This window comes from Mytilus galloprovincialis, chromosome 2, assembly GCF_965363235.1.
Source record: "Mytilus galloprovincialis chromosome 2, xbMytGall1.hap1.1, whole genome shotgun sequence".
In the NCBI taxonomy this organism is placed as follows: domain Eukaryota; kingdom Metazoa; phylum Mollusca; class Bivalvia; order Mytilida; family Mytilidae; genus Mytilus; species Mytilus galloprovincialis.
In genome coordinates, this window is record NC_134839.1 from 13,813,855 (window position 1) to 13,833,247 (window position 19,393).

A 19,393-nucleotide genomic window follows, 5' to 3' on the forward strand; every position below is an offset into this window, starting at 1 on the left:
TGGTAATTTTGTTAATACACAAAAGAGATTGTCAGAACAAGGAAAAAAAGCAGTATATAGTATGTTTAATAAAATACAGGATGACTATTATAACCATGAAACATTATTGACTTTATTTGAAACTTATGTTGCAAGTATTTTGAACTATGGCTGTGAAATTTGGGGGTTTCATAAGTCACCAGATATTGAAAGGGTTCATCTGTATTTTTTGAAACGTATACTGAAAGTAAAAAAGAGTACTGTTAATAACATGGTTTATTGTGAACTGGGTAGAATACCTATGTGTATAGAGAGAGAATACAGAATGGTAAAATATTGGATAAAATTATTATGTACTGATAATTGCATATTGAAAAACTGTTATGATGAAATGTTTAGTAGCTGTAATACAAACCCAAAGGATAAACAGAACTGGTGCTGTAAAATTAAAGATATTTTAGGAAAATATGGCTTTAACTTTATTTGGTTAAGTCAAAAGGTAGATAATGTAGATTTTTTTCTGAGACAATTAAAAGAGAGAATGGTTGATACATTTATATGCGAAGCAAATGCTTTCTTTGAAGTCTCAAACAAATGTCAATTATATAAATATATTTTTTGTACACATAATTTACAATTTTACTTAGACAAACAAGTGAATTACATATATAAACCTTATATTTGTAAGTACCGTATTTGTGCACATAATTTGAATATAGAGACAGGAAGATATTATAATATTGACAGGAAAGATAGATTATGTATTTATTGTAATACAAGTTCCATTGAAGACGAATTTCATTTTTTATTGGAATGTAATAAATATGCTGACATTAGAGAAAAATATATCAAACAATATTATTGGAGACACCCCTCTACTTATAAATTGATACAATTGTTATCTGTACAGAATATAAAAGAACTGAACAATCTTGGTAAATACTTAAAATTAGCGGAGAAACTACGCTGCTAACTTTTATTAATTTTATGAATTTCATACTCTGCGTTATACTTGAAATTGTATTGTATACAAGTAATTTAATGTATCTCAATGTAGTTAACATTTGATTATTATATGTCTGTTTATTTAATATGGTGCATGTATAATTAATTTGTCAAAAAATGAATGTATATCCTATAAGCTGTACTTGCTTTTGGAATAAAGTATTATTATTAAAACAATTATAAACTGACATTCCTTCATAATCACCTGATTCATTACAAAGTAAAGCTAAAATTGCATAAAAGAACCTTATTCAAAGCACCAAAATCACTGATTATTAATTAAACTTATTATAGATACCAGGACTAAATTTTGTATATACGCCAGACGCGCGTTTTGTCTACAAAAGACTCATCAGTGACGCTCGAATCCAAAAAAGTTAAAAAGGCCAAATAAAGTACGAAGTTGAAGAGCATTGAGGACCAAAATTCCTAAAAGTTTTGCCAAATCCAGCTAGGGTAATCTATGCCTGAGGTAGAAAAGCCTTAGTATTTCAAAAATTATAACTATTGTAACAGTTAATTTATAAATATAACCATATCAATGATAATTCATGTCAGCACAAACGTGCTTACTACTGGGATGTTGATACCCTCGGGGAAATAAATCTCCACCAGCACTAAATGGATACATCAAACAATACATCATTATTTTGATAGAAAATATTTTAAAGTGAACAATACTACAGTATGACATTTTCCATATATTCTTCGTCCTTTGGGATTTGGCGGAAAATACTAAAAAACGATATAAAGGATTTAAATCGAAAGAAAACTAGAAAAGGGAACAGAAAATGAGATACAAGTTTTTGTGTAGTAGCCCTATACACGTTTTCTAATATTTTTTTATCGTATGTAGTAGTTGCTTCAAAAATACTGTCATCAATCCAGTAGCATAGGTTGATAACAGATATTAAAAGATAAACATAATCCCCTGAACTTCGCCGGCATTTTGAAAAACTATTGAATTGTAGAATGCATATAACTTGAAGGTATAGCTCTATCAATACTAAGATCTTCTGGATCATTAACAAGTTTGACTTTCCTTCGTATATGCACGAAAAAACTACCAGTGAACAATATCCTACCGAACCTAAAAAACTAGCAATAATAATTTTGTGATGAAAATGGAGATATTGTTTAATCATTATTGCCCTAAGAGATGAAGAGTTAGAAATCAAATAAAAACTTATAATTAATAATGTTATCACAAATAAACTCAAAAAGATCTCGTAGGCTACATCAGTAATTTCCATTGTTGACATTGTTGTATTTGTCACATTTTCTCGCTCAGCGTTCGCCACTCTTTCTGATAAGGTAATAGAACCGAAAATATAACATGGAACGACTATTGCAACTCCAAAACCTATACATGCAACTGCTTTAGAATTAAGCAAACGGCCTGAAGGTTGCCTTTCACATAAATTTCTGATTTCAATAGAAGCTTCCATCGAGGCGGTAACTGGTAATAAATGATTTAAAGAAGATAATAATGGAGTATTTTCATTTCCATGGCGTGTTGTATGGTTGCTAGAAGGTAATGCATGTCCATGATTTTGATTTGTTGGCCAAAGTTCAGCAATTAAAATCATCGAAAGTAAAAAGTATTCCATTTGTAGTGGATGTGCGAACGGCTTTATCCTCTCATAAATAATATTTGGGTAACAGCTCTTACTTGTAGCACAATTCCTACTATTGCCTGCTGAGTTTTGGTAAATTTCAGCAAAATAATGAGCCCATTGCGAAATATTTGCCAATACTATTAACAATAAACTGTAGTAAATCTTCCACGAGCATTTAAAGGAACAACGAATACAAAACTGTAAAAACCAGGACTGAATTATATAAAATATTATTTCAATGCAATGAAAGCTAACTTTCGCTACTTCATAACTAGTGTCATAAGTTGAGCTCTTGTCTAAGCACCCCTCCTTCTTGCGCTCCTCAAATGTTTTCTCTTCACAGCGAACCGTACTGATAATTTTTGCCAACGTAAACAAAATACTTCCAATTGCAAAAATCCACAGAAATAAAAATTTCACTTTGAAGTTTGTGTTCCTATTTCCAGCTGTTGTCAAAATTTCAGCATGCCTCAGTCGATAATTTATCAAATGAGCAATGCAAACAACTATTGCTAAGAAAATAACAACACAAAGGTAAGAATAGATTGTGAAATACGTCATCATTTCGGTCTTTTCTGAATCAACCAACTGAACTCCAAACATAGAAAGAACGGTAATCACTAGAACACTTGAAAGTAGTATAAGTCCGCTGATACTGCCATCATGAGTTCGAACATTATCAGTACTGTGATGATTTTCGGAAGCTTCTCCGGCAGTAAGGGGTAAAACTATCGCTGCATTGAAAAACTTGGCCAAGGATTCCATTGCTGAAATTTAAATAAAATAGTTTTCATTATAAGTGTATCTAAGTTAATTTGTAACTGAAAGCTAACTTCTATGTGCATAAAATGAAAGGTAAAAAATATGGCACATGTTGAAAGAGACTCATATGTAAACAAACTCATCATAGATACCAGGATTATATTTTGTATGTACGCCAGATACAATTTGAAGGTCTTTCAATATACTTAAATCATCAACATTTGGTAGAATTTGTGTTAGTGACTATCAGAAAGCTTCCTTAAAAAGTTATTGTTGTTATTTTGCTGCAGCCATGTTTCCAACATGGAATAAAATTAAGCATGGTAATGAGCCAAAGTCAGGAGCCTCTAGCCTCTGTTAGTTTAGTAAAAAAAAAAATTCTAGTTCATTTATTTGTTTTGAAGTTTTGTTGATTAGGGGCCAAACATATAAATGAGTTTAAATTAATAAAGACACACACAAGACAAACGAAGTGTATATTTGCGTCCATTTTTGAAATATTAAAAATAAATAACGAGATTGTTTTCATTTTTCGTTTTTGATTTCTCTAAAACCAAAATCAAAATCAAAAGTGTTTCCGTTTTTCGTTTTTGGTTTCACTAAAGACGAATTTTGTATTTAATTTTAATTATTTCTCGTTTTATAATGTACAATGTTTTCCTTTCTTGTTTCCCAGTCGTTAGTAGTAAATATTGCCAATGTAAAAAGGCTAGCACTCCTCACTTGGTACAGGTGTGAAAATGCAGCTTGGTTAAAAAAAATGAAATCTCACACTTACCCCTGTACTTCTAAGCAACGTAGAATGAACAAACACACAGCAATACGCACAGTAAAACTCATTCCAAAAGAAGTCCGAGTCGAATTAAAAGAAAAGATAACAAAAGAATCTAAGCAAAATGACAGTGATACATAAACTAACAAAGGACTGTTAGGGGTTAAGTGTCATACCATCATAAAATATATGAGAATAACATAACCCGTATCATGCCAACAACTGGTTTAAGAATAGATGAGATGTGATTGTTTCAGATGCAAAGACCCTATGAGTGAATCAATATTAATACCAAAATATGCAATCTTTAATGACCAGGCAACAGCATCGTAACTTTATCCCTTTAGAATAGGTTTGTTTAATGTGGCTGGAAAACTTCACAAAAGCGACCCCTTTTTTTTATTTTCGTCAAATATGCGAATATGGAATTGCCTTCTTCATCATTAAAATATCTTGTTTTTTATGCAGTATAGTTTCATATATTAAGATGAAAAAATATGATCAAATATGAAGAAGTTCTCATAAAACATTGGCTACATACGAACCGTAATGTTTTTCTTCTTTAAAGATTGACATTGTCTTGTGTATTGTGTTGTACTATCGTGTATTTTAGTGATCATGTTATCAATGGACTCCTTAATTATATAAAAAAAAATAAGTGGCATGATTGTCAATGAAACAACTCTCCACAAAAGACCAAATGACACAGAAATTAAAACTATAGGTCACTGTACGGCATTCAACAATGAGCAAAGCATAGTCATCTATAAAAGGCCCCGAAATGACAATGTAACACAATTCAAACGAGAAAACTAACGGCCTAATGTATGTACAAAAAATGAACCAAAAACAAATATATATCACATAAACAAACGACAACCACTAAATAACAGGCTCCTGACTTGGGACATTCAAATACATACAGAATGGGGTGGGGATAAACATGTAATCCGAATCCTCCCCTAACCTGGGACAGTGGTAAAAATCAGTTGAAAAAGGCTATAACTCATCAGATGGATAAAAAAAAAGTACAAAAACCACAAATACAAGTGGACGTGGCCGGGTACTTGTACATCCCAACAACAAAAAGATGCTAGAAACAGATCTCAGAGTACTCATAGTTACTGAGAGCTAGTTCAAAGCCACTAAAAACTAATAAAAAAAATCATGCATTTAAGACTATATTGAAATTGGCATGTTTAAGGTGTTCGATTCTTTATATCTTTCAGTTTAGGAAATTGATCTTGTTAAATTATCTCCTCTTTTACCCTTAAATACGTCTTCGAAATTCATTGACGTAAAGCTATGCATCTCATCTTTAAAATAATGAAATATCCCCATTAGACCTCAATATTACCCACAAAGTTAAAACTACGTGAAAGCTGGCCTTGTGGACATCACAATTTTGAGTCTATGCGTCCAAAGATTTTTTGTGGATTTACCTTCACCAAGAACGCTCACAGCCAAATTTTGTACTTATCAGAAAGAAAGCTAAAGGAAATAATAAAAAATACAGTTCTTCAATATACTTACATGACATCGGTAGTGGTTGAAAATAAGATCTACTTGAAGCGTTCTTTATATCTTGTTCTCTTCCTGGTACATTGCCTATATGTGTCACATATATTTATATACTTTATTTGCACTATAATAAAACTATATTTAATGAATGGCTATTATCTATTTTGAATTTATTGAACCATAAAACTATTTTTTGACTCTTCACATTGAATAATCCGCGAAGCGGATTATGTAAAATGTGAAAAGTCAAAAATTAGTTTTATGGTTCAATAAAATCAAAATAAATAATTGCCATCCATTATAAATAAATTTCTATCAAAAATGAGGCGCAAAGAACTTTTTTATATAATTTATATTAACGAAAACAACGTACAAACATGTTGTCGTATGAATACTCAACGTCAGAGTGGGCGTGTCGCCATCAAAATTGACAACATTGAAAATAAAACTAATAATTTTATCCAATCAGAAGACAGTAAATACACCAAATTTATTTATATTTAAATAATGTTATAAATAAGAAACTTTATTGACACGCCTATATTGCTTATATTGCATAGGTTACATAAGTAAATTTTCAGCTTATGTAAAACTTATTTACGAGTTAATTAGTTTTATCAGTTGATCTCCGGTTGACTTCACCATAAATAAAGACTAATCTTATCAAACAAAAGTTTCCTATTTGACTAAACGGTCAATTTATACTTTTTTGTTATTCTATATTTATATGGATCTTTGTCTATATACCAGCTTTGATTATTTTGAATATCTCAGAAGTTTCACTTCTTCTTACAACATTTGTATAAATTTCAAGATTTACCTGTATTTTTTTAAAACCGTTTTTTTTTACTAAAGTGAATATTTTCGAAGGCTTAAATATTTCGCAGTGGTGTCTTGCCATGGCTTTGTTTGGACTTGTTTGTTTGCTTTTTGGCCTTGAATGTTTGTCCCTTATATTTTATTAACTTGCATTTGCACTCAGATATCGCAGATCAAATTTATTCGTTCATAGTATATTAATGTACGTTTTTTTCATTGAGTTAAGTCTGCCAATTGATATTTTATCGTGTGTTTTTCTATGTTGTGATGTTATGCTATTGTTTCAGAAAAAGGGAGACGGTTTGGATCCATTAAAACGTTTACTAGTAATCCCGCTGCAAATGTTTGCACCTGTTCTAAGTCCGGAATCTGATGTACAGTAGTTGTCGTTTGTTTATGTAATATATACGTGTTTCTCGTTTCTCGTTTCTCGTTTATAGATTAGACCGTTGGTTTTCCCGTTTGAATGGTTTTACACTAGTAATTTTGGGGCCCTTTATAGCTTGTTGTTCGGTGTGAGCCAAGGATCCGTGTTGAAGGCCGTACTTTGACCTATAATGGTTTACTTTTTTGAAATTGTTATTTGGATGGAGAGTTGTCACCTTGGCACTCACACCACATCTTCCTATATCAATTTAAATATATTTGCTGCAACTCATTTCAAGCCTTATTTTCACATCAAAATGGTAAAAATGGTAGATTTATCGTTTGAATTGTTTTACATTTGTCATTGCAGTGCCTTTTATAACTGAACTTTCGGCATGGGTTTTGCTCATTATTCAAGACCAAATGGTGACCTATGGTTGTTAATTTCTATGTCATTTGGTCTCTAATGGAGAGCGGTCTCATTGATAACCATACCATATCTTCTTTTTTTATGATAATATATGCGAGTACCATCTGCCTATGAGGCAGCCCTTCGTAACATAAGTCATATGGAAAGGCTTTCTTTTAATTATATATTGTTAAGGAAACTATTAAACCTATGACTTTACAGTGTATGCAAATTGTGGATCCTGAAATACCAGTTTGTTGTATCTGTCATATCTTTCTTGCGTAGGATGAATAATAAAGGAATAAATCACTGTTGTCTTTATTCATATTACTTTCACTGTTTGGTCTGTTTTTTTGTGATATCCATTTGACGTGGCTCGGTACTTATGCATCCCGTCAATGTGTTATTTTTATTATCTTTCAGTTTTTGCAAGTATGCTCTACCCGTGTGACTCTTTTGTTCTTTGATACATATGACGTTGCTCTGTACTTTAAGGGGGCTCGCGGGTCTAAATCATTTTTTTAAATTTAATATAGCATTTCGCTATATTTTCTATAAAAGATCTTTATTTTATACTTTATAGAAAAATGAGATAAAAAATGAGGTCACCGTTCACTTACGCTAACAATCTGCCTTCAAAAGAAGCATACATTTTTGTTAATGTCTTTTTTTTCGGTTGAACTAATTGGCGAAATAGCGGTAATATCGGGGGGAAAAAAGAACTAAATTACAGAAATCGCTTAAATTTTACAATTATTTAGTTTATGTACAGCTTATTCGAAAACAACAAAAAATTAAAGGTCACCGATGAGTTAAAAAAATCAATTTTAATGCCAAAAAATGGCATTTTTGCACCAAAGGGAGATAATTTGGAGCTTTTTCAATGATATCTACAATATAAAAGTCACCTGGGGCCAGCACAAATTGATTTTTTGGGAATAATTTTTGTACCATATGATAAAGTAACAACTACTATAGATAATAAATAAAATTTGTAATGAAATTTTTTTTTTCTGAAAATCTTATACCCGCGAGCCTCCTTGGTACATCCGGCCGTTGTGTTATTGTTCTATTGTTAATTTCGCGTACTTTGAACGACAAAATTATTTTAAATCTACCTGTGTGACGTTAACATTCTGACGTCAAACACGCGATTCTACACCAGAGTTGATATTAGCCATTCGGTCACTCAGGACTTAAAATATTTCAATCCTTTATGGTTTGATTTAACGTACAGAAACAAAATACAGAAGTAAGTAAGCAATAAAAGTTGTTGTCAAGTTTGATTTATGTATTTGTTCTTCTTTGTTAACTGTCTGTTTTGTTCACGTATCGATGTCAATATTATGGAATTTTGAGCGACTGTCACACAAGGGAGAGGTTTAGCGCTATAAAAACTGGTTTAATCCACCATTTCCTACATACGAAAATGCCTGTATCAAGTCAGCAATATGACAGCTGGTGTCTATTCGTTTGATGCAGTTTAATCTTTTGCTTTTGCCGTTTGATAAGGGACTTTCTGTATTGAATTCTCATCGGAGTTCAGTATTTCTGAGATTTTACTTTTCACGGTTACAACCAAAAACTGAGTAAATTGCATAAACTCCAAAAGCTGCCAGGCCGTGCGCGTCTCCCATGTTGAATTACTGTTCATTGTGTTGGTCATAACTAGTAAAAATTCGGTGATAGTTTACACTCTTATATCGAACATAAATGAGGAAAGAAGGACGGGATCATGGATGCTACAAATGAAAATATCTTTAGTCATATGTCACACAGACTATACGGTTAAGCAAGTCATGGCGACTTTAATAAAACTCTTAGTATTTACTACTTCTATTTATAAATCTTAATTCAGTGGCTGATATTGAAATCATTCCCTTCGTCTGTGGGCCTTTTTTGTGTTTCTTTGGTACATATGACGTGGCTCTGTACTTATACATCCCGTTATTTGTTTGTGTTATTGTTAATATTTTGCTATTGTGCCTTGTCTATATGCCTTCTTGTGCTTCTTTGTGACATAATTGTTTGTTTTTTTATAGTGAATAAGATTATAACAAATGTTGACTGCTGTACCCCTATTTTTGACATGTTTAACTGATATGTCCACAAATAGTTTTTAATATAATGTATTTGATGCGACTGTCATACAAATGAGTGGTTTAGCTAGCTATAAAACCAGCTTTAATCTACCATTCTCTACACAAGAAAATGCCTTACCAAGTCAGAAAAATAACAATTGATAGCCACTCCATTGACGTGTTTGAGCCTTTGATTTTGCCATTTGATAGAGACTTTCCGTTTTGAATTTTCTTCGGAGTTCAGTATTTTTGCGACTTTATTTTTTTCCAAGGAAGTTTAATTATCAAATGCTTACTATGTTATTGAAACAGTTCACTTCACCTTAACAGAGTCTGAAATATACTAAAAACCTTCGGGTAATTTTTTGTATTGCACCAGATGCGCATTTCGACATATAATGATTTTTCAGTGATGCTCGAGGCCAAAATATTTGAAAATTCCAAAACTAATACAAGCATTGACGAGCTGATAAAACCTGAAACGATAAAAAAAAATATGTAGTAAAATCGTGACAATATAAGATAATATTTTTTATTCAAAGTGTTGATCACACCTTTAAACGTAGATCAAACCTCCAAACATCTAAGATAACAGGTGTAAAATTGTGTACGCTTTCTGCACTTTTCGTCAACGAAAGACTCAAAAGACTCATCAGAGACGCTCGAATGAAAAAATTGCTAAATAAAGTACCAAGTTGAAGATCATTGAGTATAATAAAAAAAAATCGAAATGGTTGGCCAAATACAGTTTTTAAGGTAATCTATTACGGAGGTAAAATAAAAAGATACGCTATGAAACAAATGTTTTATGGATTCTATTAATTTCCAGAATATCATGGACGACATTCTTTACTACATAGTTAATGAATTTCAAAATGACATCCCATTGTCCGTGGCTTGTGACATCGAAATGTACAATGTTAAAATCTATATCACATACACAGTCTTCCTAAAATAAAAGACAATTATTGCTATTTTGTAGCGTTGTCTGTAGGAAACTGCAGTTGCATTGTCGACTTTAACTTGATACAGATCAATATTGACCAAAAGAAGACTGTTTCAAGGCTATAATAACACTTTAATATATCTGTGGGAAAAGTATAACAAAGCAAGAAACACTGCACAGTTTCTGGGTGCTTATGTGTGTCTGTTTGTTTTGTTCACACATTGCTGTCATTATAATAGAATTCCATTGCAACAGTCATACAGTGATATGTTTAGCTAGCTAAAAAAAACAGGGAAATCCACCATTTTCTACATAAAGAAACGCCTGTTACCAGTCAGGAATATGACAGTTGTTAACCGGGCGTTTGATGAGTTTGAGCTTTTGCTTTGCTTTTTGTTAAGAAACTATCCGTTTTTGAATTTCCCTTGGAGTTCGGTATTTTTGTTATTTTTACTTTTCCCCGAAAAACATTTAACCACGTGGATGCGTTTTTATACACCTTGCACAGCCATACACAGACCCTACTTTTACAAGGGTTTTAGTGCCAGTCGGTAAAGACTAAGTTGATCAGATTTAAAGATTTAAAAACCTTCACCCTTGGGACTTTAAAAAAAAGTACGGTTAACAGGTATTTCTAAAAGGCCGAGTTCACTTGTAACTCTCGAGTTAACTTTACTTACTCGGGTTTCAACAATACGATTTTACTTGAACCACTTGAGTTAACCCTCATACTCTGGTTCCAACCCTCACCGAGCCAGGGTTAAACTCGAGAAACTCTTGAATGACGTCAAACCAATGAGAATAATTTGTTTATGCTTGGTCAGGGCCTTACCCTAGTGTTACTTAGAGTTGTTCCGAAAAGCAACTCCAGTGCGTTCACTTGATACAGGTGGACTCGAGAGTTTCAAGTCAACTCTGCCAGAGTTGTTCCGAATATCAACTCCAGTGCGTTCACGTGATAATCTATCAACTCTGAAGTCGATTGTAGAGTTTCAAGTGAACTCGGCCATAGAGATTTATGGGTCAGGCAGACATTTACAACAACAAACCGCCAACTTCTTCTACGACAGCCATATTATCAATGCTTTTCGAAACTCTCGATAATACCATAAAACTGTACCAAGCAACGCGAATAGTATATAAATGATTCTACGTGCAGTTAAGTCCCTTTGAAAATATTTTCAGAAAGCTTATTAAAAATTAGATTTTTTAATTACAGCCTTAACAATTTAAACAAGCCGTTACACGACCACTTAATAAATTCTTAAGTTGGGAGTCTTTCTCCTATTTCATATAATTATCTAAATTCCGGAGCTATTAAAGGTGCATTGTTATACAAAAATCAACTATTTTAAAGCATTCGAATAATCTAATTAAACAATAAATGTAAACAAGTGCGTCTATTCTTTGTCACGACACAATTGTGTTTGTACCACTTTTTGCCGAAAATCAATGAAAGATATTGACAATGTGCTTATTGACCTCAAAGAAAAAAAACCTGTATATAACGCATTATTTTATTAATGATTAATGAACAGATATTTAAAGTCAAACAGACGAACTCAATAAACCGGGTATAGTATACGTTAGCAACACAGGTGAATCATTATTGTTGACATCCGCCATATTTGATTTTAAATGTCAATTGTCATCAACTTGAGTTTGTATTCTATCTAAATGATGAATATAGCTGTCTTATTTCCGTTTAACAAATGAGGATCAGATAAATAATTCTACACAATGTGTCGCTGGGGCTGTTCTTTGACTAACACGGTAAGCCTTTGTTTATTGTTTTACGGTCTAGTTCACTACCAAAATCTGTAATCGGCTTTACAACAGTAACAAAACAAAGCCATATTCTGTTTTTTAAAGATTACAATAAAAGCTGTCCACACTTCGGAATTGAATCGGAGCATAGACAAATAATTAAACCTGGCTGAGCGAATAAAACCTTTGTAATGCTTTCCAGCATCTAATGGATAAAAGCTATATGCATTTTGCGTTTAAGAAAGATATATATTTTTTTTCTGTATATGTCTGTATTTCACACTTCTGTATATGGATGGGTACGTCACAGGTTCTTTTCGGCTATTGCGTGACGGGTTGGTCTGCGCACAAGTAAGTCGCGCTTGCTGAGGAGTGATGATTTAAACTCCTCGGTTGCAGTGACGCACACCTCCGAGTCCTCCATGTGGTTCCAATCTACTGCAGTGTCCACAAACAGAGTTTTTGAACTGGTCGGTCTCACTGTTTAAAGACTCTTTAAAACTGACCGCTCGTTTGTTGTTACGGACTTGTTGGTCTACAATGTTCTTAGAGATAAAATTAATAAAGGCTGCTTTTTGTTATGGTCTGATAAATGTAATAAGGTCGTCCGGAGGGATCGCTGGTATCTTCCCCTCAACCACTTTGAAACAGAAAATCATTCGTTGCTGTCGGCGTCTTGATTGTAGTGACGGAAGCTGAAGTTCTGATAGAATTTTTGTCATACATCCTTCATCTTTTGATTTGTAGTCTTTTAGTGATAAACCTATCCCCTCTGTTTTGTATGGATTGCAATCGATGTCTTTTTGGATGTTTAGCTTGATATTTGAAAAGGACAGCGTTCCATGTAACATCACACGGATGATAAACTGTAAGGTGTCGTTATGTGGGGTGTGCAGAACTCTCGCTAGTTTGTTCTTTCTGATATTGCATTTCTATGTACTGCCTATCATTGTTTCCATCCTCGTAATTTGATATCCGATGGATAGTAAGTTGTGTCATTAAAATAAATTGACATATCTTACCACATATCAGTATTTTAATATAAAACATTTAAGAAACTCATTACATCACCATTGACAGAAGATCAAAGTTTGAGTAATAAATTAATTTATCTTTTTATAAGTACTTGGGGTTATCAAAATCGTTGCATTTGTAAACTTTACAGATTCGTTATAAAAGATTCATGCATAAGTTGTCGAAAACACACTGACAATGCTATGGAAAAAGAAAGGAAAACGAGCGAAAACAAACAATAGCAAACAAAACGCAAAATAGAAAACTAAAAAATGAGCAACACGAACCTCAACAAAAACGGGAAAGGGGTGGGGTGATTATAGTTTCAGATACCAAGATCCTGCTCCACATGTGCCACCTGTCGTGTTACTCCTATAAAATATGTAACAAACTATCTCTGAGACTGATTTCCATTTCAGACCTATATGTGTAAATGGTGTGGTACACGCTACTGTAAAGAATGTTTAAAGGGAGAGTTTCAAGGAGAAATGAAAGAGGCAACAAAATGCAGAATTTGCAATCAGGTGACTTTCAGCATATCCTCTTTCTAAATGTGTTTCAAGATTGTATTTGTTTATTTCTATATAATAAACGGTTTATATTATACATCATGTTCTAGTCTTCACCTTAACAGTGACTGAACAAACTGAATAATTCAGTGTAATTTCCACTAATAATCTTATTATTTTTTATAAAACAAACCCTATATAAGGAGTAATTTTATTTGTACTCCTCGTCTTGTATTTTTCATATAGGTCGATTAGAGTTGTCTCTCTTGTCTTATTTTTTAAAAAAACGTAAAGTTGAACACAGCCTTTGACAATGATATTTTACTTTAAAACAGAAAAAAAGACTTATTTTTATCTCACTTTTTGTCAAAAAAATAATTGCCTTCTTAAGTAAAAATTTGAATTATAGTAGTGTTGTTATAATGTTGAGACGTGTAATATTTCATTTATATCATTAGTAATAAATAAGTACAAATGTAAAACAAATGATGAAATTTTCAGACAAGATGCCAAGGTCAGAGGATAGAGTATGTCCCACGAACAAATAAACCTGACGAAGAAGACGGGAAAAATAAACGTGGGGCTCCATCGAGAGCAAGGAGTGCAAAATCTGCAAAAAGTGTAAAGGGCAAGAAAGGAAGTGCAAAGAAGAAGAAAAAGAAATAAAACTTTGTAAATTATTATTTATAGGTGCCGCTGCAATTAACCCATATTTGTTATAGACCTGCAAGTTTCGAAGGAGTGTAAGATTGACCATGATATTTGTATTTAAATCTGCATTATTAGTGCCTTGTTACAATAAATATAAAACAATAAGTGTTCTTTTTTAATATGATATAATTATAGACTCATTCAAGTTACTGCCATAGTATAAGTTCCTAACCTAACAACTCAAGTCTGTGTCCACTCTTGCACGTTTCATGAAAAATTATAGTAAAACGAAAACCTCCTGATCATTGATCGTTGATTTCTCCAGTATTGACTATCAGCATTGTGGATTAAGCAGCCAACACTCTCTCATTTAGTAGCTAGTTTCAAGAAATTTTAGAATAGGAGGAATTAAATCTACCTTTCCTACTGAACAATTATTAGAAAATAAGATTGAGAATGGAAATAGGGAATGTGTCAAAGAGACAACAACCCGACCACAGAACAGACAACAACAGAAGGTCACCAATAGGTCTTCAATGCAGCGAGAAATTTCCGCACCCGGAGGCGTCCTCCAGCTGGCCCCTAAACAAATATATATACTAGTTCAGTGATAATGGACGTCATACTATACTCCAAATTATACACAAGAAGCTAAAAGTAAAAATAATACAAGACTAAAAAAGGCCAGAGGCTCCTGACTTGGGAAAGGCGCAAAAATGCGGCGGGGTTAGACATTTTTATGAGATCTCAACCCTCCCCCTATACCTCTAGCCAATGTAGAAAAGTATAACAATACGCATATGTCCGAAATCAATTGTGTGTTAAAAATACCTCTGACAGATTATACAAAAAACATAGATGTTCCACTATGAAAAAAGAAGTTACTGATTTGGCAAAGTGTTAACCAGGTTAATCGGTGCTTTGTTTCATCTTTTGTAGTGTATTTTTTTTTTTTTTTTTTTTTGTAATTCGTACTGTTCTGGTGAGTTTTACTGTTTGTTCTTTTTTGTGCTTTTCTATTATAGGCCTGGTCTAGTTTAATAAGGGATATGTGCGCTCGCAAACACTTGTAACATCAACACATTCGGTGTGTGCCTGTCCCGTAGACAGTGTGTAAATCAGTGATTTTCCCAGGGTGCTGAGTGTCACATGTGATTTCATTTATTGTTTTATCATTTCTCGGGTCCATGTGTTTTTCGTTTGACTTGTTTTTACATTTGATTTTGTCATAATATGAATATACAAACGGGTTGTGTTCATTATTAACGACCATACGTTGAACTTTTAAAATCAGAAAGTTGTTCAAACCTACTGGAAATTGGATAATTGATAAGACTTAATTAGGATAAGTTATTTTTAACAACATGGCAGTGGTTTTCATATTTAATAATTTTTTTATTTATTTGCATAAAATGTAAAAAAAAAAAGAGAAATGAACGATTCCAAAGGGACATTGAAGCTCATAAGTCGAAACAAACAAAAGACGCCATGGCATGAAAAGAAAATTATTTTGAGGTTCATAATGCTATCTTGAGGTATCTATAATTTGGATAAGTTAGCCGAGATGTTGTTAAAACCTCTAAATAGGCAATACTACCACATCTCCTTAATCTATATGAAAGCTCACATATGTTTTTTATGATTGGAGATTTTTTTTTGATAGAACGAACACTAGTGAGAAGGTAAGACAAATATACTAGACGTTCAATCGCTACGTAGAAAATTGAGGCGGAATTTACCAGAGACATTCAAAAGAGAAAGAGAAACCGAAAAACTGTGACAAAAAGTAAAGATGACGAAAACAAACGCTGTAGTCTACAAAACCATACTTATATAGAAAAATGAGTAAAGCTTACTCCATCAAAGCCGGGCATAAAGTGCTTCTGTAGGGTAGGCAGATTATACTCCTCGTACGGCACCCATGATAATTTTTCATGCACATTTCAATGATGTCACAATTAAGGATAAGAGGATGCGATCGTAGCTTCGACTATTGGAACATATTCGTAGTCATCTGAGACACGGATATTTCATATAAATATAACAAAGGAACAGTCAAAACTCAATTTAAAAGAAAGTGGCAAAAAATGAACTTGATAACCAAAACACCAGACTGCAAAATACTAAATGAAAAACTAACAACTGAGCAACACGAACCCCACCAAAAACCAGGGTGATCTAATGTGCTCCTGAAGTGTAGGTAGATCATGTAGCACCCTTCTTGTTGCTCATGAGAAGTACAAAGTCATCGATAAAGCAGAACGTATTTTACTTAACGTGTACTGCTAGCTTCTTTTCATTCTTCCAGATAGCGTCTGTAAGTAGTCTCATATGATCACGGAATTTTTGTTTGAATTGCACTGGCTTATTTTATAATGCATGATTTGTGCATTCGGTCGATACGAACACCGCTGCATGGAAAAAAGTTTCACAGTAACTCGGTTTTTATTGCTGCATTGAAGTTATTAATGTGGTCTTTGGTTTTCTAATTGCCATTATACAAATCCTAATAAATTTAGTACATTCATTCCTTCTGCTTCAACTGAGGAATATATCGTTCAAAAGCATGTTTCAATAGCGACTGATTTGAAAGCAACGTCACATTTTTCATGTGTGGCAATTTGTAGCGGACTATATGGTTTATTTTCTCATTGTTGATATTGGTCGTACGGTCTCCTATAGTTACTATTGTCCACGTCATTTGAAATCTGGTGGATGGGTCGTCGGCAATTATATCACATCTTCTCATTAGTGCGTTGAATTCTTAAAAAACACGTAAAAGTTATAATTTCGAACTACATCTTCACCCAGTAACTGTCAAGTTAGTAACAATAATTATGTATGTCTGACTAATGCTTTTGCAGTCGTTTAAGGTAGCACTTTAGTCTAACAGTGATTTGTTTTGTGACAAACATTGTAATACACATGTATAAGTATTAAATTGTTGTTTAATTCTGTGTCATTTGGTCTCTTGTAGAGATTTGTCTCATTGGCACAACGATTTTATGTATTAAAGTTTCTTTATGGTGTGTCTTATCGTCGTAAATATCTTCTCTATTTACAATTTAAAATGATGTACTCTGTAGATACAACTTTAAAACATAATCTCATCAGAGAAAAAAAAAGTTTATGAAAGATCTTTACATGACTGTAGATGTAAAAATGTCTATGCCGATAGTTCGGTCAAGTTGCAATTCTCTTGAAACTAAAACAATTTCCTTAAAACATTAACAAATTTGAAAGTTTTAGGTCAAATTGGTTTCGTTTGGTTATATTTACGTTCTTTTTCTTTCTTTCTCAAAATATCACTAAAATCAAACATAAAAAGTGACCGCTTTCTCTTTTTGAGTACAAGATAAGATTAACCTCGGGGTTATGTTATTATATCTATACCTGATTTTATTCCGTCCTCAAATCATATACATCTAAATATATCGACATACATTAGGATTAGACTAGTAGTTCACTCCTAATATTTTTATGGCTGTAGTTTGTGTGAAGCAAACATGTTTAAGAAGCGTCCCTTAAATCGCTTTATCTAGCTCGATATACATGTAATCATGTAGGCTATAATTATATATACAGTTGTGGATCAAACATCATTGTGGTTAGTATTTAGAGGAATAACATCGACTTGCTTATCTATACAATCATGTAGTTTGAAACAAAAATTAAAAATATTACTTTGATTTTTTTTTTTTTTTATGTGTTTAGAAATTATCTTTATATTCCGGATGATCATTGACAATCCTTTTTTTTTATTTGTACAATCTATACAAAGCAATAAGCGAACAAAAATATTAAAAATAGAATTAAATCACTGAATAATAGGCTCCTGGAAAGCAAATAAAGATAGGTGATACACGTTTGCGGATATCCCCGCCAATAAAAACATGGGACAGTAATGTAACAACAAAACATAATAAAAAACTAAAACAATCAGCTGAAAAAGTCTCATCTCATCAAACACTGACTAACAAATATTCAAAAGCCTGAGACACAGTTACCGAAAGCTGGTTCAATAGCAACTAGTAATACACTGTAAAAATGGTGTTTAGATCCTAAACACAATTCTAAGCACATCTTTTGTGCACTTTTTCTTACATGTTTAGATCTAAACGTGTCTCAGTACAATGTGTTTAGGATTGTGTTTAGAATCGTGTTTAGCTTAGAAAAATGTGTTTAATTTCTATACACTTTCATTATTAAACGCGTTTAAATTCACGTCATGTTTAAATATTATGTGCTTACTGAAAAAATGTGTTTAGAAATTAAACACAATCCTAAACACGTTTAGATCTAAACATGTATCACAAGTGTTTAAATTCTAAGCACGATTTTTACAGTGTAGATATACATTTTTTACTATCTGTTTTAAACATATCAACCAATCAACGTCCAAAATCAAATGATTTAATGTAAAAAACAAAATCAGTCCGCCTAAAATATTGTGTCTGAAAACGTCCTTAGCCTCAAAAGAATATCAAAACCATGCAGCCAACAAGGAACTCCCCTATTCGCAAAAAAAATCTATTGGATTAATTTCGGTCGGGGAGGTGGGTGTATATCGTTTATCGATCGTTCCTCTATCCTGCATTGGCACGTCGAGCACTTATTTAAGTGTCTTCGTCGATTTACTTCAAATGTTACCATATAATTGATAATGGGAATGTGTGTCTCTGCATTTTATCTTTTTTTTTCCAACGATTTTTGCCTTTCTGTTCAAATTAATTGAACTTTAATCTCGAAAAATATGCAATTTTTTACATATGATTATCGCGCACTAAATGTTTGCTTTGAGTACGTAACGGTTGGTGGTGTGCTGGTGTGGGATAAGTAAAGCTTGTAAATACCAATTTTCTCTGTAACTATTTCATGAAGTTTGAAGAAAAATAAAGTCCAATTAAAAGTTCATTTTGAAAGTTCAATCAAAGTTCATTTATTCATTCGTTACGTTATGTTTGTAAAGTTATAGTTTAACAATATAACATTATATAATAGTTTAAACTCCTTCTGGTTAAGGTTAAAAGTTTAAAACAGCAAAAATGTCAAATTAAACAAAGAATTAATACCAATAAAGGAATGTGTGCACTAAATATCAAAATTAAATTTACACCTTAAACTGGGCATGCTGGTTGACATTTTGTAAATTCTTTAAAATATATTTGATAAT

General features: G+C 32.5%; 1 protein-coding gene and 1 long non-coding RNA gene across 2 annotated transcripts; one reads left to right on the forward strand and one right to left on the reverse strand.

Moving 5' to 3' along the window:
- Positions 1-2,817: 2,817 nt before the first annotated feature.
- LOC143062954 (uncharacterized) lies at positions 2,818-5,797 on the reverse strand. Its single transcript, XR_012974896.1, has 2 exons — positions 5,671-5,797; positions 2,818-3,370 (listed from the first exon to the last, which is right to left on the reverse strand). It is a non-coding gene; the product is annotated as an uncharacterized LOC143062954 (long non-coding RNA).
- Positions 5,798-11,881: 6,084 nt separating this feature from the next.
- LOC143062955 (uncharacterized) lies at positions 11,882-14,385 on the forward strand. The gene is made up of 3 exons (XM_076234813.1): positions 11,882-12,052; positions 13,480-13,584; positions 14,071-14,385. The coding sequence occupies exons 1-3, from the start codon at positions 12,020-12,022 to the stop codon at positions 14,233-14,235; spliced, it is 303 nt and encodes a 100-aa protein (XP_076090928.1). The 5' UTR covers positions 11,882-12,019; the 3' UTR covers positions 14,236-14,385.
- Positions 14,386-19,393: the final 5,008 nt, after the last annotated feature.